This window comes from Equus przewalskii, chromosome 12, assembly GCF_037783145.1.
Source record: "Equus przewalskii isolate Varuska chromosome 12, EquPr2, whole genome shotgun sequence".
NCBI classification, from domain to species: Eukaryota; Metazoa; Chordata; class Mammalia; order Perissodactyla; family Equidae; genus Equus; species Equus przewalskii.
The window spans coordinates 21,441,837-21,462,430 of record NC_091842.1 but is presented as its reverse complement, the minus strand read 5'-3'; the positions used below and the strand labels follow the sequence as shown (position 1 = coordinate 21,462,430).

Here is a 20,594-nt window from a genome sequence, read left to right as displayed (position 1 = left end):
TCTCAGAGGGCAGGCCTGTGTCTGTTTCATCTTCGGCTCTGCGGCCTCAGGACGCCTCGAAGGGTCAGGGTACAGGAGGGCCAAGGAGGCGTGAGCGAGGGAAGGCTAAGGAAGAGAAGCAAGCACAGCAGCTGCCCCTCCCCTAGGAAGCCAGGCCTCACGGCTTTGCAACAGCCAGCTTGCCCTCCTCCACAGCAACCCTACTGGGCTGTCATGGCTCCTAGGAGTTCGCCTCCCCACTGAGGCTCCTCCAGGGGAAGACGGGGTCAAACTACTCTCTGAATCCCCAGCACTGCTCAGCCTGTGTCTGCACACCTCCTGTTGCATGTCCATCCTTCTGCTCTCTCCTCCTCTAGGCTCTCCAGCCAACCCGGCGGTCAGGCAATGCCTCAAACATGCTAAGTTGGTTCCCACCCCAGGGCCTTTGCACTTGCTGTTCTTGGTCCCTAATCTAGTCCTCCTGCATATCCTCTGCAGGTTCTCAGCTCAAACGTCTCTTCCTCAGGGACACCTTCCAACCACCAGCCCCACTGGCCTGATACGTCCCTCTCTGTTTTACTCTCCTCTTGGGACCTCTGGTTACCTGAAATACTTTATTCATTCAGTGTTTTTCCCTACCTTCCGGCTGCATCAAGGGCTTTCATGGTGTCCACTGGTTAGAGGTCTAATGCCACATCTGCTGCATGATTCTGAGTAAGCTTCTGTGCCTCAGTTTCCCCGTCTATAAAATGAGCGATAGTAACATAGTTCCCTCATAGGGAAGGTGTGAGGATTAATTGAGTCAATAGATGCAGCGCTCTGGAACAGGGCCTGTCAGATTGTCCCAGCTGTCGACGAAGGGTTGCTTTACCGTCGACATCTCCTGGAGCCTAGCAGGTAGTAGGCGCTCAGGAAACATCTGTGGAGGCTCCCGACACACGGGCACTTACCAGCAGTTGGGCTGGTGGGAAGGGGAGAAGGACTCAAGTGGACAACCCGGCAGCCCCAAACCCACCCGCGCTGCGGACGGAGCGAGGCCCGGGCCGGGAGCTGGGACTGTACTCAGAGCCAGGGGGAACTGCGGCCTTCGCCGCGGGGGCGGGACCTGGGGCGGCTTCGGGGAGACGGCGAGGCAGGGTGCCCGGGTGCTCCCCGGGAGAGGACGGTGGCCCGCACTGCAGGGAGCAGCGGGGCCAGGGACCGGCACGCGGAATCGGGCCCCGCGGGGTAAGCGGGTTGCGCTGGCGGTGGGGAGGGGGGCTCGGGGTGCGCGCGGGGGCGGCAGGTGCACGCACGGCTGGGTGGGGGCGCACGCTGGGGAGGCGGGGGCGCGCGAGGTGGGGGCGGGGGGCGCACGGAGGGGAGGAGGCGGGGTTCCAGCGGGGGGTCGGGGGCAAGCAGGGTGCGCGCGGGGTCTTGGGGTGCGCGCAGTGGGGGCGGGGTCCGCGCGGGGGCCAGAGGGCGCGTGCAGGGGAGTGGAGTTGCGCGCCGGAGCCAGGGGGCGCACGCGGGGGGAGGCAAGGTGCGCTCAGTGGCCAGGGGGCGTGCACGGAGGGGAAGGGCCCGCTCGGGGGCGGCGGGGCGCGCGCGGGGGCGGTGCATGCAAATCCACGGCGCCGGGGCGGGGCGGGCCGTTGCCGGGGAGGGGAGGGGCGGGGCGCAGGAAGCCGGGGCAGGCTGGGTCCCGCGCCCAGGAAAACCCCCGCGCGGCGCTGCCGAGCCTGGCTGCCCTGGATCCCGCACTTCCCGCTCGGGCGCTGGACGGCGAATGGGCCAGGGGCGCGCAGGTAGGACCCGGGGCGCGCGGATCGGAGGCGGGGGGTGGATCGCCCCGGGCACGCGGCGGGCGTCCGGGAAGGGCCGGGCCTCCAGGGGGACCTCGGGACCGCCCCGACCCGCTCGGGGAGGACGCCCGCCCGCCCGCCCGCTCGAGGCCCAGAGCCTGGAGCCCGGAGCCTGGGCTTCCCCGCGCGCGGAGCGGCGGCCGGCTCGGTCCCTTTCGCCCGGGGGCAGCCGGGGCGCGGAGCTGGGAAAGCTGGCTCCCGGCGCTCAGACCCCCGGCGCGCCCCCGACACTCGTGCTGTTCCAGAGAGGTCAGCGGGGACGGCCTGTGGGGGCTCAGGGACGTCGTGAGCGTGGGTGAGGCCGTCTCGGGCCGCGCAGCCGGCTCTCGGGGCTGTCCCCGTACCCCGCGCATAGGAAGATGGTGAGGCTTTCGGGGAGAGGAAGGGTGGGGAAAGTTCTGAAAACTGACAAGTTGGATACTAGGTCAAGTGATCCGGGGAAACAAGGTCCTTTCTCCCTGTGGTGTCTTCGTCTGAATGTTGGGTGGACCCGATCATTTACTGGGACTTATTTTAGGCAGGCTCTGTCCTGGAAAACATTGGAAGTATTCTGAGTTAAATCTCAGAAAAACCTTTCTGGTCGGTGCTGTGTCTATATCGTGGCCATTTTGCAGATGGGGACGCTGAGGCAAAGGCGGCTTAAGTAACTGGAAAGTGCGGAGCAGGATTTGAACCCAGGCGGTCTGACGCTAGAGCCCCCTGCCCTCCGCCTGTCAACAGGATTTGTCAAACTACCCCAATAAACGAATTCTCCGGGGAATTGGATTAAAATGCAGATTCTCAGGCCCCCTTCGTGAGGTTTAGATGTAATAAACCCAGGAATCTAAACTCTTGTGTTTTTTTTTTTTAAAAAAAAAAGCCAAAATCTATATTTCTTATAATCAGGAGACACTGGGGACCAGCAAACTCGGTGTCCCCTGCCAGGATTCACACATTGGCCAGGCCAGCTCTAATCCTGCTTGAGTCCTGGTCTCTGCCCTTCCCCAGCCCTCCGCGAGCTGTGTTTCCCTGCAGCTCCTCCCCTCTGGTGGCCTTTCAGGAGCCGGGCTGTTTGCTGGGACATCAGTGTCTTTATTCAAATCCTAAAGTGCAGTGGGGAAACTGAGGCTCAGGTGTATATTTGGCCAGGGTGTCCCGCAGTCAGGGGATTTCAGAGTTCTGCAAAGGCCGTTTGAATTCAGTTACGCGACCCGTGACTTCGGATGAGGATGCTGAGGTGTGGAATGGGAGATGACTGGCCCCGGCCATTTGTTCACTCACGAGCCCTTGAGTGCGGTTCCGGGCGCTGGTGTTGCCCTCAAGGGGCTCTCCCTCTGCAGGGAGCTCTGAGTGGGGAAGAACCACAAGTGGGCGTGATCAGCTCTCCATGGGGCGGCAGGACAGCCTTCATGGAGGGGCCCCTCTGAGCCAGCCTTGGAAGGGGAGTAGAGGAGCTCAGCAGGTGGAGAATGGGAGGGAAAGGCATGCTGAGCACCCAGAACAGCATGGCTAAAGACTGGGAGGTGTGAAAGGGCACTGCTTGTGGCACTTAGGGAGCAGGGAGAAGCTGGAGATGGGTGGAAAGGTGGGCCTGGCTGCACTGTGGAAGGCCTTGAATGCCATGCTGAGGCGCATGGGCCAGTGTATTTTACCTTTTCGTGAGCTGTAAGAATCACAATGCAGATTCCTGGGCCCCACCCTGGACCTCCGGAGGGAGGCAAAACACTGGTGAGTTGGCTTGATTACAACACACCCAGTTACCAGCAGGTCTGGGATGACCTGAGAAGTTCCAGATTCCAGGCAGTGACTCAGCAGCTGGTGGGTTTTGTACGTGGCAATGATTGCAGAAAGCCCAGGCACGGTGGGGGGCTGCCCTCAAGGCATTCGGTTTCCTGATGCTCAGATTTAGAAAAGGAGCTGGCATGACGTGTCAGAGAAGTGAGAAGAAAGAACCTTTCCTGGACCCCACCCTCCTATCCCCTGCCCTCAGGATGGAAGAGAGAGTGGGGATCTCAAGGCCCACTGCCCTCAGCGGCCCTTGGTGGCGCCTAGGAGGGGGCAGGGACAGGAGCCCCCCGGGGCTTTGCTTCCTCACGTTTGTAAAACTGGGCTGTCTTGAGGGTCAGTGACATCACGTCTTATAAGATACCTAACATAATTCCACGCCATGTCTGTCCACGTTAAATGCTCGTGCCTGCTGTTACCCGTCGAGAAGTAGACTAGAGGCTCAGAGCGTGGACTCTGGAGCCGGGCGGCCAGGCTCAGAGGCTGGCTTTGCTGCTTTCCGTGTGACTGACTTCTCCCGACCTCGTCTCCCTCGGCGAAACTGCAGCGACTGCCGTATACCATTGTAGTGCTGGTGGGACGAATGGGTGGAGGTCAGGCACACAGCACACTGCCTGTAGGGTGAGCACTGTGTTTGCTACATACGTAAATGAGCCCCATTGGATGGGATTTAGTCTCCCCGTTTTGCAGGCGTGGAAACTGAGACCCAGAGACGGGTGCAGTGGTCTTGCCTAAGGTCCCACATGTAGGTGTGACAGAGGGAGGGGGTTGCCCCTGCTTTCCTTCCCAGCCTGTGTTCTTCCCGCTGTGCCAGTCTGCTCAGTGACCAGCAGGGACATCTTTCCAAGCACTGCTCATGGCAGGCACTGTGGAGACAGGCCTGGTCACGTTTGGCCAGACTTCCCTTGGCTAGGCTAGAAGAGAGGCCCGCAGCTTGCCTGGACGTTGTACAAACTTGCCCTTGCAAGAGTATGGATCGGAGAACGCCAGCGGAGGCTGGAGGGCCCTGCAGGGCCGGGGAGCCAGCATCAGATGGGCCAGATCTCTGCTCATCATCAGATGGGCTGTATTCGCAATGCTCTGCTGTGTGACTTCCAGCAAGTCATTCTCCCTCTCTGAGCCTGAGGAGGAGAGAAGGGCACAGGCTTGGAGACGGGGGCACCAGGTTCAAATCTGAGCTTGTTGCTTCCTATCTGTGTGATCTGTAGGAAATTGCTTAACTCTCTGAGCCTCAGGTTGCTTGTCGGTAAAATGGGTATTTGGCTGGGGGAGGTGTGCATGAGGTAGTTCTCACCGGGCTCCTTGCCCGCGCCTCAGTGATTGCTCTTTCTCTCCCCATTGAGGACGGTCACTTCCCCGCATCCAGCCCCTGGCTTCTTCATTCACTTCTCCCTCAGATATTTATTTAGTACCTGTGTGTGCCAGGTGCCAGCATGGAGCAGGAGCAGAGGCCTCCCTCTCCTGGACTTTAAACTCTGGTCTAGAAGACAGGCAGACACAAGCAGACAGACAGACACAGAGCCGCACCCCTATTTCTAGTTCTGAAATCCACAAGCTCTGGAGACCGGAAGTGTCTTGAGTCCCTGGGAAGCCAGAGGGGCCGGGAGCCAGTGGCAGGCTCTTTGGGGTCTCTGTCCTGCAGGCATGGGTGCTCCGTGCCTGCCGCTCTGGCCCTGTGGGGGGGGGGGGGGCTGATTCTGTCCGGGCGTCTTCTCCAAGACAACCTTTCCATATCTGAGCCCTGAAGCCGGCCTGGCCCAGGATGTCACCCAGGGGACGGGAGCTGCAGTGTCCTGTCAGGGGTGATGGAGCCGGGGTAAGGGTGGAGGGTGAGGGCGGAGTCGGGGAGCCTCTCTGGGGGGCGTTTGCAAAGAGAGGGGCGCAGGCTGGCAGGGTGGGCCGGCTGGAGGGAGGCGCAGGGCGCACGCAGCAGACCTGGCCCACCCCACCGCCCTGCCCACCCCGCTCTGCGGCACCGTTGTGTCTAAACGCGATCTTCGCCTTCCAAGAAGCCACGCTGCCTCGCAGGTTTCAGCCCCGGCTCCGACTGACTCATTCTCACTCGGGGCCCAGGGGCTCTGCACCTCCTCCAAGGGGTTCCAGAATCCGGGGTCTGCACCCCAGCGGGCCTGGGTGCTGTGACTCGGCGCTGGGGCCCAGCTGAGCCCTCCTTCCCCCTGCAGGGGAGAGGGTGCAGGGGGCCCTGATGAGGGCGAGGTGCCGGGCCCGGTGGTGGGACGGGGCTCCCCCGGGCAGGTGCAGCGCCGAGCCGCCCCCCGCGGAGCAGCGCGTCTAGAGTGCCCGCGCCGGGCGCCTGGCTCGTCCTCAGCGAGCGTGCCCGGGGCCGGGGGCGCGGGGTGAACAGCAGGGCGGTGGGCGTCGTGGAGCTGGTGGTCTGCGGGGAAGCGCCTCCGGGGAGGTGGCGGAGTGAACGCTGCAGGAAGAAGGCCTGCGGGTTCCCGGAGGGCAGGCCCTGAGCCGCTCCCGAAAGGACGGGATTGGGAGGAGCAGAGCAGGGGCAGGAGCGGAGGTCAGCGGGGCACGGGAGCCCGACGCCCGCACTGCTCCAGGCGACTGCACCATGACCCCGCGGGACGGGAACTGCCGGCCGGTGTTGGACGGAGGGAGAAACAGGCACAGAAGGTTCTGCCTTTTCCGAGGAGGAAACGGAACTCCTCTGGAGGGGAGACGCCTGCTCTTTGGGCCGGCAGCCCGCTCAGCCCGCGGAGCCGCAGCCTCCTGACAGTTTTCCTCGAGCGGCCGAGCGCAGTCCTTCCAGAAGCCGGGTTCCTAGAGCTGCACAGCTCTAACCCGGAGAAAGTCTCCCCTGAGACTTAGCCAAAGGAGCTTTCCAGGAGCTTTCACTGTCTAGCACTGGTTCTGCCCCTTGGAGGTAGTAACCATCTCCCTCCAACCCCACCCCAATAGTTCTCTTACTCAGACTATAAACCATAGTTCTTTCAGTCGTTGGTCCTGCCTCAGGGAATTGTAAAGATTTCAGTCTGGCTTTGGACATGATCCAGTTGGTCAGAGTCCCACATAAAACCCATTGCCTCCTCCAAAACCTGCCCAGTCAGAGAGGAGGGAGACTGTCACCTCCTTGGGTTCGGAGCCAATACCTCTATTGATGCAACCTGCAATCGTACTTTGTAGTGGCCACCACTTAGGGCTCATATCGGACTCGTCAGCTAAAACCTCCAGCTTCCTCTTCTGCATGAGCTGCTGTCAGTCAGAGTTTCTTCCATTCGGAGATTCCTAGTTTGAGTCTAACAATTGTTCTCAGTCTGTCTTGTGTTCTAATAAATCCACTTCAAGTTATACTTTTTTCTTCGAGTACTGCTTTGGCTTTATTTCACAGATCTTGTTACACAATGTCATTCACTGCTAAAATAGTTTATGATTTCCCTTTTGATTAAAAGTGTTATATGCTTTAAAAATTTTTTAAGATGGATATAGTTTTTAGAGTGATCTTTTTATTATCAATTTCTAAGCTGATTGCATATGGTCAATATTTGTGGTTTCTATGATATCAGCAATGGAGAATTTGTTGAGATCTTGGTAGGCTTTTCTGGTCAATTTTTCTGTATGTTCCTCTTGTAGTTGAAAGGATGTATATTTTCTGTTGGGTGTAAAGTTCTAGAAATATATCTGTTAGGTCAAGCTTGCTAGTTATCTTCTCCTATTCTCTGTGTTCTGTGTGTTTTCTCTGCCTGGTTTATCTCCTGCTGTGATCGAGGATCCACTCATCTCTCCTGGGCCTTCTCTTCCTTCCTTGCTTTGTCTCTGAGGCTGTGCTGTTGGGTGCATGTGGACAGGACAGAGGAACAGAAGGGTTCATGATTTTTATACCTTCTTGGTGAGCTGCTCCTTTTATCCCTACAAAACAGCCACCTTTCTCTCTCTTAATACTTTCATGTCTTGAATTCTGTCTTATTTGGTATTAATATTGTTATATTAATATACCTATTAGTTTTCTTTTAATTTTTCTTGGCTAATTTTCCAATTCTTTCTTTTCTTTAACCTAAACTTGGTAGGAGTTTTCTTTGACCCAGTCTGGTAGCCAGATGAGTTAAAAAGGAACCACAAAACTTGCATGTCAGTCTCAGTTCTGCAGCCCACTTGCTTGGTAATCTTGAGCATTCATTTTGGGCCTCGATTTTCCCATCCATAAAATGGGTACATGACTCGCTTTCCCCTTTTCTGTTTTTTTTGTGTGTGTGTATGTGCGAAAATAACAACGATAGTGAATATGGAAGGCATTGCAAACATCCCTGTACGTATATTAGTCATTGGGTGTAAATACTGGCTGGCATTGCAGGCAGCGAGATTGGCATATGCAAAGGCCCAGGGTTGGGAAAGCACCCATGATGAGGCAGCGGATGACTGGAGTTGGGTTGCCTCTTCTGTTCACAGTGGGACGTGAGTGAGACAGAGTCCCTGGCCTGGAGGAACTTCCAGGATGGAAAAGGAGAGAAAGGACAGGCGCGGCCCACTGGGCCCCGAGAACGGAAAGGCTGTAGGGACAGGGGGACAGGCGGGGCTGTGAGGTGGGCTGGGCAAGGAGCAGGGTTCAACGGGAATCTCCTGAGGGGGCAGCGAGAGTCGGAGCAGACAGCCCGAGCCCAGTGCGGGAGGGGGCGGTGTGCGCGTTCCGCGTCAGGTGGGCGGGGCTGGGGGAGCGCAGGTTTGCAGGACTGCTCTTGGCCCCGCCCTTCGACGTGACGGGGGAGGCGGAGGGGCTCGTGGGAGGTTTGGGATGCCCGCTGACATGTGATGCTGCTCGGCCGCACGGGAGCGGGCCACGGGGTGCCTCCAGCCCCGCGCCTTCTCATCACCATGACAACCGCGCCCCATCCCGGGAGGAGGGAGCGCTGGAGCCGGCAGCCTTTCCCCTTGGGGCGCCGCTGCTTGGGGAGGGGTGGGCCTCGCCCGTAGCTCCCTTCCTCTTCTGGGTGTCTCGTCGCGTCTCAGGTCACCCACCCACCCACGGGGACACCAGCCAAAGAAGGACCACAATGTAGGGTGCAGCTTTTAAAAGCTGAACTATCTTCCAACATTTAAAAATCAGGGTAGCAGGCCTAAAAATCTGGATTTCTAGCTGCTTTTGAAAAATCAAAAGACCTGGCAACGCCTAGGCCTTCATTTTCATGTGGCAAAACGTGACCTAGGCAGAGTGGCGGCGGCAGGGCCGGGCGGTGCTCCCACTTGTAGGCTCTGGTTGAGGGCGGGCAGGCGCCTAATCGCTCCTGGGTCCTGGTGCTTCCTCCGGGGAGGTGGCCGGGCCTGAGCTGCCCCAGAGGCAGGGAGTGTCCTGTTGCTGGAGGCAGGCAGGCAGAGGGTGGGTGGCCCCGTAAAGGCCCAGGGGACCTGAAGTGTCCTCCTAGTGGGCGAAGGGTCTTGGGGTCCTCCCAGCCCTGCGGGTTGCTGGTTCTGAGATCTTTGCTGACACCCCGGGCGCAGACTGTGCGCTGCCCTCCTCCTGCCCTCTCATCCGTCTTTTTCTTCTTTTCCTGTTTATTGCAACATCCGCTGAGGAGTGCACAGCTCCACGTGTTCACAGAGGGAACACAGGCCTGCGGTAGCTGGTCGAGAAACGGGCGTGGTGGCCGCAGAAGGTTCCCTGTGCCCCCGCAGCGCGCTGTGCTGACTTCTAACCCCGGGACCACGGGTCTCCTTTGAACTTTGTAGAAATGGGAGCGGTACTGCCCTTCTGGCCCAGCTCGTTGGCTCAGCTTGTCCTGCGGGACCGGTCAGTGCTGCCCTGGCAGCCGTCATGGACTCAGGCGTCAGAGCTCGAGAGGAGCTTTTCCCACCTGCTCTGTCAACGCTGTCCAGTCTCTTCCACCCAGCAGTGGTCTCTGCCCCCTCGCAGCCACCCCTGAGGCAAGTGGCCCTGCCCTGATGTCACAGATGAGGAGACTGAGGCCCTGAAAGGACCCCAGCTTGCCAGGTTCTCCCCGCGAGTCAGGGTGGGGCCTGTGCAGTCAGGCCCAGAGTTATGCTTCCCCGTCTTAGATGCTCTGGGCTCCCTGCCCACCTGAGTGACCCCACATGTCTCTGTGTCGCTGACTGTGTCAGAAATGATGTGGGATGAGGCAACAGGAAGAACTGGAGGGAGAGCACCTCCCCGACGCCCGTGTGCAGACAGAAGGTGAACAGGGAGCTCTTATCTGTGCTGACATGTTGCGGGCTTCGGGTTCACCCTGAAGGCAAAGTCCTGGTCACTGTGGAGACAAGTTCACTGCCCAGGCTGGGGAGACAGCGATGGACGCCAAGTTCTGGCTCAGTCACTTCCTGCCTCGTCACCGTGGGTGATTTCTGGACCCCTCTGAGCCTCAGTTTCCCCCTCTGTGCAGGGGGCGTGTTTGACCACATTTTCCACACAGGGCTTGCCAGGAGGAACAAACATAGGTATATAAAAGGAGCAGGTTTCTGGCAGCTTCCTCCATGTCAGGCTGTATTGCAGATTCCAGAGCCAGAAAGTCCAGGTTCAAATCCTGGTTCTACCGCTTACTAGCTGTGCATCCTTAGGCAGGTTCCTGAACCTCTCTAAGCCTCAGTTTTCCCATGTTGCCAATGGGGATGATAATAACTGCACTTGCCATGTTCCTTAGGTTGCTGTCGGGGTTAAATGAGGTGGTGAGGGTCAAGTACAAAGCAGAGTCTGGTACATTTGAGACTGAGGCTAGTCCATTTTGGGGGAGGGTAGAACCCATGGGCAGAAGGGTCCAGAGCATGGTCTCTCAAGGCTGGAGGAACTGGGGACATGCAGGGGCAATCATGGTGACCGCAGGAAGGAGGCCCTCTGGGAGCCAGTGCCTGTCACTAAGACAGCCGAAATCTAATCAGCATCCTGGGCCAGACGTCGTGCATCTGCTGCTCTGGGCAGAGAGTAATGATCATGGTAATGCCCCAATTACCCGCTCTCCGGGGCTCAGCTCCCCCAGGGTGACCCAGTTCACTGCCCACATTAGGTTATTTACGGAGACGCTGAGCCAGAATTGGTCAGTGTTTATCTGACAGAGAGAGGTGGAAAATTCCCGGTTCTACCCCTGCCTCCGTCAGGGGTGGCTGACCAGGCCTCCCTGCACACAGCCGCGGGGATGTTCATTCTTCCGTTCAGCGAGCATCCAGGGCCCACCCACTGTGTGCCAGGCACTGTGGTAGGCTCTGGGGCCACAGCCGTGAGCAGGATGGACACAGCCTCTGGCCTCATGGGGCTGGCATTCAGGTGGGGCATTTGGACAATGAACAGGACCCGTGCGTGTGGAATGTGCTGTGAGGAGTAGGTGCTGTGCAGAGAAATAAAGACGAGAAGGGCTTGCAGAGTGACGAAGGCTCCTGAGCAGGTAGCGTCTGGATGCACGTCCCTCAGGCTCAGCCTCCTCCCTGGGCTTCCAGTACCTTCTGTCAATGGGCAGGTCATCCGGGTGCCTCCCCAGGGACCCCATTGGCCACTTGGACTCAGTGTGTCTACTTTGCCATAGAGTGGTCATTGGCACAAGATGCCAGCCTGTCCCCTTCCAGGGGGCCCAGCTGTGTCCCGTGAAGGACTCCAGTCCTCTCCTGTGCCTCTCGGATGAGGCCTTGTCTTACTCTGCACGACCCCCCTGAGCTTCACCCACAGCTGGTGACTCTCCAGTCTGTCTGTAGCCTGAAGCCCCTTCTGAGCTCCAGGCCGCTATGACATCCTGCCTCCTAGAGGCTGGCCCCCTGCTCCACTCACTGGTCTGTGTCCTTGGCTTGTCCCCAGCGGGCCAGTTCTCTGCCTCTGTGCCCCACCGCCCCAGCCCAAGGCCACCTCTCCCGCTCGGCCAGCTCCCCACCAGGTTCTGCCCCGTCCGCCTGCAAACAGGCCTGCCCCCTTCTCCAGCTCCAGCTGTGCCCTCTGCTGCCCACCACACTCCACTTGCCTCCCAAGCCCACCACCTCCCGCACCCGGCCCAGGGGGCTGTCCGGAAAGTGGCTCCTCCCCTGTGTGCTAGCCCTTGGTGACTCCCCGCTGCCCTGGGGACCGTAGGGTCGGTTGGAGCGCTCACCATGGGCTCGTGGGGAGGGGAAGGGAGGGCATGCCTCACCCTCTCTGCTCATCTGGTGCCTGCACCCCTCTGAGAGCCTTCCCCGTCTGTGAAGTGGGCTCACAGCTACGCTCGCCCCGCGGGCGGACCTGAAGCATCTAGAGCAGCGCATGGTGCTGAGGAGGTGCGGTGGGTGTGAGCGGAGAAGACCCTGAGAGCTGTGGGCTCTGGGCACAGGACCCAGGCGCCCTGCCTTCTGTGGGACGCGCCCGCCCTCCCCACACCCCTCCCCGCCTGGAGGGTTCTTGTTCCTCCAGGGACCTACAGTCAGGGCTCTGTGTGTGCTCCTTCCCGCCCCTCCTCTCTGGCTGCGGCCCCTCCAGCCTCTCGCACGTGGCCCTCTGCCACCGGTGTCCCAGGCTGCTTCCTCCGCGGCCCCCTCCCTCTTGGTAAATGGCAGCTCCATCCTCTCAGTAGCTCAGGCCGAAGCCCAGAGGCCTTCTTGGCCCCCGACTAGTCCTCTTTTTCTCTCACTGCCTCCCAGAGTCCATTGTCAGAGCTGGAACCCAGCCGGTTGCTACGCTCCTTCTCCGTGGCCCTGCCGAGCCCACACCCGTTGGCCCCGACCGTCCTGGAGCCTCCTCACCTGTCCCTGCTCTGACCTTGGCCCCACAGCCCATGGGGATCCTTGGAGAAGTCTCATTATGTCGCTTCTGAGCCCCAAGCCCTCCAGCAACTTCCCTTCTCGCTCAAATATTTCTTAAAGGAAAGAAGGAAGAAAGGAATGAGTGACTGGCCTTTTTTGCATCTGTAGTAGCTGGCGCATAGTAGGTACTCAGAAAACAGCCATACCAAGAACACAGGAGGGCATGAAGGAGGGCTGAGCACACAGTAGGCACACAGGGAGCCTGGCGGGCCCCGTTGGCTAAGGTGGCTGGGTCTTGCTCCTGGTGGTAGCAAACCCAGCCTGCCGCTACCCCACTCCCCTCGCTGGGCCGGGCCGGGCTGGGGCAGGCAGGCAGCGCCCAGGCCATTTTGGGGCTCTGGCCTGGCCCGCCTCGCCATTCTGGGTGGGGCTGCTGACGTGGCTGCCGGTTCTGGGAACCCTGGCCAGTCGGCAGTTCTGGGAAGCTGCTGGCCAAGGGGGAAGTGTCCCTGGTCCCCTGCCAGACCGGCCCGGCTGTCTGGAGGAAGCTCCAGGCCGTAAGATTGTGGAGTTTCAGGGGTCAGCTGCTCCCAAGCGAGGCCACCGCAGCCTCTGCTGTGGCGGCTTCCTCTCCACTCACCCCTTGTCCAGGACTGGCTGCATCCTGTCTGCCGTCCAGTCCCCCACCCTTCAGGGGGGTTTGCAGCTGAGAGATGGCAGAGGAGCAGGGGCCTATGCCCTGCCCGCCCGCCGGCTCGGGAGAGCCCTGCTTCCTCCCTTCCAGACCACCCACCGCTGGCTTCTGATGCTTCAGGACGTGCCCCCCTCATCCCCTCAGACTGAAAGAGTGAGTTCTGTGCACTTCCCACTCCCGGCGCTTCTCCTCTCTCACTGACTCCGCCGCTTCCTAACTCTGTGACCTTGGACTTGCCCTCTCTAGGCCTTAATTTTCCTCTTTGGCCAATAACACCCCGTCCCGGGGCGGCAGGGCCTGCGTTTCAAGAGCCAGCAACACACAGTGGTTCTGCGTGTGGATTCTGGAGTGACACTGCCGGGGCCCAGACCCCAGCTCTGCGACCACGAGCGAGTGCTCTGACCCCTCTGTGCCTCCGTCTCCCCATCTGTGAAGTGGGGTTTGAACGGCACCCACCTCGTAGAGTTGCTGTGAGGACAGAGTTGATTCTGTATTGAGAGCACTTAGAACAGGGCCAGGCACGTGATCAGCTCTGCATAGGTATAGCAGTGATTATGGGCAAAGGCTTGGTACACACTCCCCATTTGAAAATAGATGATTGGATCCGTCATTGTTGAATTTTAGCCAGTCACTCATTTGACAGACATTCATCAAGCGCATGCTGTGTGTGTGTCTGGCGCTGTTTCGGCACCAGGGGCATGAAGCTCTGCCCTCGTGGCATCCTTATAGGGGGGAGGAAAAGACAAACAATACATATATAGACAAAGAAACAGTTTAGCTGTTCCAGGTTCTCTTTCACACCCAGGCTTCATGAACTAGCTGCAGAGTGACAGTGGCTATTTCATGTCTTGCCAACACGGAACACTTCTTTGGTGAACCATTTATGTCCTTTGCCTATTTTTCTTAAAGAGAGTTTGTCTTATTGATTTGTAAGCCCTCTTTGTATATGAAAGCCATTAACCCACTGTGATGTAGATTGCTACCTTTTTCTAGTCTTTTGCTTGCTTTCTATTTTTTTATGGCATGATTTGATCTGGGGAAGTTGAAAACATTTTTGCAGTCAATTCTTTCTATCTTTGCCATCTACATCCTGAAATAACGTAAACATTCACACATGTAACCTCAGTGACACGATTAGACATGGTGATAAGCACATGACAGAAATAAACAGGTGCTGTGATAAGAATGCGCAGGGAACCCTCACTAGATGGTGTTTCTGGGTGTGAAGGCTGCGAGGGGGAAAGGGGCCGGGGGAGCCAGCACTCAGAGGCCACTGGGACCCAAGGCTCGTCGGGGGGCAGCGCTGGACAAGTGGCAGAGGCCAGATCATCAGGGGGCTTGTGTTTTGGGGTTTTTTTTTTTGCATTTTCTTAAACTTTTAAGATAATTGTAGACTGACATGCAGTTGTAAGAAGTAATACAGAAAGATCCCTGTACCCTCAGTTTCCCGCAAGGGTAACTTCCTATGAAACTATAGTACATTTCACAACCAGGACATTGACGTTGATACAGTCCGCTGACCCTGTTCACACTGCCTCTGTGGCACTTGGACTCATTTGTGCAGGGGGTGAGTTGGGTGCGTGGGTGTGCGTCTGCACATTTTCAGGTCTGTGCAGTTTTATCACGTGCAAAGGCTGTGTCTCCCCCACCACAGTCTGTCCTCACAGGGATCCTGGTGTTGGCCTTTTATAGGCACTCTTCCCTCCCTCCCTCCCTCCCTTCCTGCCCCCTGCACCCGCCTCATTGCATAACTCAAGTCACAAGTCACACAGTGTGTGCCCTCTGGGGTCAGCTGTTTTATTCGGGGGCTTAGATTTTTTTCTGAGTCAGAGATGCTCCTCCTGGGTGGGCCGTGAACCCCAGGCCTCTCTGACCCCCCTATGAAGATGCCCTTCAGGAGCCAGAGGCCAGTGAAGCGCGAGCAGGCAGTTCGAGGGCGGCGTTCTCATGTTCAGGTGACGCAGGAGGAAGGAAAGCGGCTGTCGCCGGCCCCCGGGCCCCCTCGTCCCGTCCTTCTCTCAGCCCCAGATGGGGCTTTTGAAAATCCTGCCACAGCTCTGTTCAGAGAACTTCAAAAACTGCTTGTTGCCTGGAGAAGGGGCCTTTGACCTGGAGTCCTTCCTTGGGCTTCGGGGGATCTGTGAACCCTAAAACAGAATGCAGAATTAAATGTGTGCACTTTTCCAGAAAGAGCGTTTGGAATTTGCATCACGTGTTCAGACGGGTCAGGGACCTCCAAAATAGGAAGGGCTCTGGCTTCTAGACACACAGAGTGGTTCAGAGTCGAGGCCCTGGAGCCCACCCGCCCTCGTTCTCATCCCAGGACTGTCACCACTCTGCAGCCTTCAGGCAAGTGACTTGACTTTTCTGTGTCTTGGTTTCCTCATCTGAAAATAGGGAAAGTAATAGTACCTTCTTTGTAGGGCTGTTTTGAGTATTGAACGAATTAATATGTAAACTGTTTAGAGGAAACTTGGCATGTGGTCAATATTGTATGTTTGTTAAGTGAATGGTGAGGCTGCAGGATCTAGGAGGGCAGAGCCTGTTAGGCAAAGATCTTCTAGGCTTTCTGGGATTTTGGGGTCCTCTCTGTGTCAGTTATCATCTTCTTGACAAGCTTCAAATCAGCAGTATTTCTTCCAAAGTGATGCACAGGTGTGGTTGGGCACTGTCACCTCCCTTTTCGTAGCTCTTGTATCTTTGTTAATATGACTTTAGCTGACTTTTTTTTAAGCTGCGCTTCACCTCTGGCTCATGGGGAGTTTGTAAACAATAAAAAAAGCCCCAGGCTTTTTCTGCTGCTCAGTCAGGCTTTCCGGTCCTGTGCTTGGACGACTGATGTTTGAAATTGACAAGCAGGATGGCCAGCTCTTCCTGGCTCGTTTCATTTCATCTTGTTGGGTCCAGTTTGTGGTTCCAGGAGGAGAAGTTGAAGGAATTGATCTTTTGGAAGGTACCTTGGGCTCCGAAGCCGACAGACCTGGATTCTCCTCCAGCTCTGCCCTCTCGCTGGGCAGGTGATTTGGTCTCTGCCCGCAGTAGGAGGACTCCCGCTTGCAAGTCTCAGGCCGATTCAGTAAGGTAATGGCTCCTCATGCACTTAGCAAAGTCTCGAGCCCAACGTGAGTGCTTGACAAGCAGGATGTGTTACACAAACCCTTGGCTCGAAATAAGGAAGCTGTTTTCAATAGTCAGGTTCTGCTCAACCATGACCTCGGGGTGAGAGCCCCGTCTGTGGAGGGGTACAAGCAGAAACTGGACAGCCGCGTGTCAGACCTGTGGGGCGTCCCTGTCCCATTGGCAGCTGAGCTGGGCAGGCGGCACCTGAGCCCTTCCCAACTCCAGCACGTCAGGAACCCCCTGACTGAGGGTGCAAACTTGAAATTACGTCCTCTCGCCATCTGCCTGACCCCGGCCGCCTGGTAGTAGCTCTCTTTCCTTCCTCTGCTCATCCATGCCTTGTCCTCCATTCCCGGTGCATCTGTGCGGCAGATCCCTCTGAGAGGCAGCACGGGCACAGCCCTGTGAAGCCAGCTAGTGGGTGTGCGCGTGCACATGCGCATGTCGATGTGCCCTCCGAAAGAGATCAAAGACAACATCCCTGACTGCCACAGATGAGATGTTTTAGTCGACCCCGAGGGGTTGCTTGACTCCCCTACCCCCCTTTCGAGGGATTTACCACGATAGCCCGTCTGCTGTGTGACCTTGGACACGCATCTTGGCGTCTCTGTTTCTCTTTATTCAAAATTGGGGCTAAAGTGACACCTTTGCAGTCTCTGAGCCCAGGATGCTGCAGACATGTGTGATCCGGCAAGAGGGAAAGTTACTGGGGCTTTGCCGAAGAAACCGGCATCGTGGACCCACAACCCCACTCCCACCTGTCCTTCCTTGATCTTCACTGGACTCTCAGCCAGGAAGGTGACCTGGGGCTTCAAGTGGATGCTGAGTCTCCTCCTAGGGAGGGCTTTCCAGCCCGTGCTGAGCCCCTTAGGGGCCCACATCATGTCCAAAATGACTGTATGCGACAGACGCACTGAGCCCATGCGATGTGCCAGGCCTCGTCGCAGGTATGTGGAACTTGGCCCTGAACAGGATGCACCTGGCTCTCGGCCCGACAGGCAGCTGACCACCCTGCCCCGGCCCTCTCCCTGTGGCGCTCCTTGAAGAGGACAGGCCGGTGCCTTTAGAGACCGCCCCTCAGTTTAGGTTTGCCTGACATTCGTACGTGATTTGTGCCTCTGGGGCAGGAACACAGAGAAGTGATGTGGTCTCAGGGCACTGTTTCTAGAAAGTTCGTGACCTTGTTTTGTCCCATTCCTGGCGATGTTAACTTTGACCACTTGCTTAAAGGGGGTGTCTGCCAGGTTTCTGTATTATAAAGTTAATTAGAAAATATTTTGACTCATTAATTAAATAATTAGTACGAGTTTTGTGGGGACACAGGCTGCTGTGGCGGAATAGAGCCCCCCCCCCCCCCCCCCCCCCCCCCCGCTTATAGATCTTTTTCACTGCAGACACCTGGATCCCTGTTTTAAGTGCGAGGGTTACAATCGGTTACTATAAGATTTATTGTGATGCTCCAGCAGTGCCTGTTTTGGCCAGTGGGCACCTGTTCAGCCTGGCTCCTGTGGCTTTTTTTGACCTGTGCCCTTCCTTCTTGAATCACTCGCCTACTTTCTGGCACAAGAAGAATTCAGGCTTGTTCCCTGCTCCTGGAGTGAGTCACTTCCCCCAAGAGCCCTGGCTCCTTTCGGTGCAGAGTATTTAGAAGCCAAGACCTGGGCCCCGGGTCCGCGTGATAATCAGATGCAGCGCACGGCCCTGGACTGGATCCTGGACTTATAAGGGCATCGTTGAGGCCATCGGCAAGATGAAAGGAGGGTCTGTGGGTTCCAAGGCCGTGATGCATCACTGTTAGTTTCCTGATTTTGATGGTCGTATTATGGTTATGGAGGAGAATAAGAACATTCTGAAACATACACTGGCGTGTTGAGGGGAAACTTATTCGTTATGAATAAATTAGAGAGAGACAGACAGACTGAGAGAGAGGGAATGTGAATGAAAAGGACAGCGAGAGGACAGTGTGGAGGTGGGAGTGAGTTCGGGGTGTTTGGAGAGCTGCAGGAAGTGAAGACGGCCAGGTGGTGGCGGCTCCATGCACAGGTGCGGGGCCAGGTGGAGAGGGAGGTGAGCCCAGCTGGGTGGGGCCTTCACGTGGGGCGAAGTCACTGGAGAGCTTCCAGCAGGGCCGCAGGCTTCCAGCGTGGCCCTTACCGTGCCGCACACCCGGGGCAGGTGCATTTAGGTACACACCTCTCGCCCTCTGCGGCACACCTGGTGGGTCCATCGTGGGGTCATTTCCGCATTGCAGGCGAAGGAACCAGAGTCTGGAAGGGAGAGGAGCTGTCTTGACAGCACACGGATGCTCAGTAGCAGGAGGAGGCTGATGCCACTTTTCCAAACGTGACCCCAAGGCAGACACCCAGGCAGGACTGGGGCGCCGCTCAGCCTTGCCGGGAGTGTGCCTCGGGACACTGCTTTCTAGAGGGCATGGGCCTCATGCGCCGGGAGTGTTGGAGGAAGTGCACACCCCCCGCCCCTGGGGGATCCTGCTTCTGAGCATCTTCCTTCAGGATAACAACTGGTGGCATTCCTTGAGCTGTCCCTGTGTTCAGGTTGCTGTTTGAGGACTCCACGTGTGTTAACTCATTCAATCCTCATGACGCCCCACTGGGATGGGGCTGTTAGCCCCGCTTTACACATTGGGAAACTGAGGCACAGAGGGGTTAAGCAGCTTGCTCAGCATTCACAAGGAGTAAATGACAGAGCAGGTGATTAAAGTTAAGGGATCAATCAGAGAAATGTGTAGGATGATTCTCCAAGGACAGGCATGGAGACCACGCTGTGTATGAGAACAAAGTAATGAAAGTGATAAATCACGGCTAAAATCCAACAGCCGGCACACAAGGGAGGGCGACTCATTTGATGCTTTGGATCTAAATTCAGTGGCATGGAATGACATTAATTGTATAATAAGTTTAAAGTTTAAGTTTTAGTATGGAGAGGGTGCTGCTTTGGTAAATAAAATTCTTCTATCTCCTTATTTTTATGGAAACAAACCTAGACACCAATGTGTGAGTGGCCTTGAGATCTGGGGGATGTGAACTGTCGTTCTTCCTGGCTGGCTGTGCCTCCTGATTTCGTCCCTTGGCCCTGAGTCACGGGCCGCCATGCACGCAGTAGCACGTTCCCTTTGCATAAACTGCAGAACGGCACCGGTGCTCTATGGGATTAGAAGTCAGGGTGGCGGAGTCGTGACCGAGGGGACATAATGCCGTGTGACAAGCAAGCACAGAACCTCAGGGGCACACAGCAGGAGGCACTTACTCAGCTTGAGCCTGGGGGCCAGTGTACCTGGGCTTGGCTGGTCCTGCTGGGCTTACTCATGCATCTGAGGGCAGCCTCAGGTGGGCTACACATCTTGGGCCTGCTGATCTTGCAGAAGCTCACTCACGTGACAGGGTGGGGTGGCGGGCAGCTGCCTGGTGCCAAATGAGACTGCTGGGACTGTTGCATATCACTGTCCTCCAGCAGGTGGGCCTGAACATGTTCTCCAGGCAGTGGTCGTGCAGAGGTGGCCTCTGCATGCATCAGTTTTGCTGATGTTCTGCTGATCAAAGCTAGTCACGTGGTTGAGCCCAGAGACAAAGGGGGGAGCAGAGAGCATGCCCTGCCCAGAGTGGTGGGGGGGGTCACTGCACGGTTACATGGTTATCAGAGGAGTGAAGAATCGGGTCCATTCACGTGGTAGGTCTAACACATTCCACAGCGTCATTTTTAGTGGCTGCCTGTTACTTCATTGCATGAGTATACCACCATTTATTTAACCGGCTCTTGAAGGCTGGACAGTTAGATTAGCATTTCCAAACAATTGTAAATTCAAGGAATTGTAAATCCTTTGGGGGATTAATTGGGGTTTAAAATACACACACAAAAATGAAAGTTGGGTATGGAAAGAAATTTGGTAAGCGTTGGGTTAAATGAAGAAAATAAATTTCTTTACTGCAGGACTTACCAGAACCTTTACACACAAATGTGCCTTATGAACTTCCAGAAGTCTGAGGGGTGCTCAGACTTAGCAGGCCATGGGACAGGTGTTCTATGGCTCTGCTCTCGGCTTTATGCATTCAGGCTGTGTTTCGTGGTTATAAACAGCTCTGGGGAGCGTGGAGGGCGCGCCTCTGGCCGGGGAGGAGCTGTGTCTGGAGGAGGTGGGCCCTGAAGGCTGCAGGGTGCTGGGCGTGGTAGGCACCCCGAGTCCACTCACCGGCTCACTTTCTCTCCGCAGGTGCAGTAGGGTCTCCCAATGGGGTGCCTTTGCCCCGGGCTCACGCTCCCTGTGAGCTGCCTGATCCTGGTGTGGGCGGCAGGCTCTGGTAAGTCACCCCTCTCATTCCTGCAGTCATTCAGCAAATGCTTATTGATCATTTCTGCCTTGGGCTCCTGGGATAGTCAGTGAACAAAATGGAAGTCCCTGGCCTTGAGGAGATGACACTGTTGGGGGAGGGGATAGCCAATGGCAAATGGTCCTAATTATGGGTAAATTCTAGAGACTGTTAGAAGGCGATGGGAGAGGACACCATAGGACA

At 57.0% G+C, this 20,594-nt stretch overlaps 1 protein-coding gene across 7 annotated transcripts in view; it reads left to right on the top strand.

Annotated features, from left to right (window-relative positions):
• Window positions 1–992: 992 nt before the first annotated feature.
• The window catches only part of IL4R (interleukin 4 receptor), a 38,247-nt gene continuing 18,645 nt past the window's right edge, over window positions 993–20,594 (top strand). Inside the window, exons 1-3 of one of the 7 annotated variants that reach the window (XM_070566523.1) lie at window positions 14,691–15,294; window positions 15,853–16,026; window positions 20,294–20,381. In XM_070566523.1, coding sequence (XP_070422624.1) covers window positions 20,312–20,381 — 70 coding nt within the window. In that variant the 5' untranslated portion in view covers window positions 14,691–15,294; window positions 15,853–16,026; window positions 20,294–20,311. Of the gene's footprint in view, window positions 1,207–1,597; window positions 1,767–1,827; window positions 2,186–12,689; window positions 13,099–14,154; window positions 15,295–15,852; window positions 16,027–20,293; window positions 20,382–20,594 lie in introns of those variants that run through there. The other 6 variants (XM_070566525.1, XM_070566522.1, XM_008528413.2 and 3 more) reach the window with 6 other exon arrangements.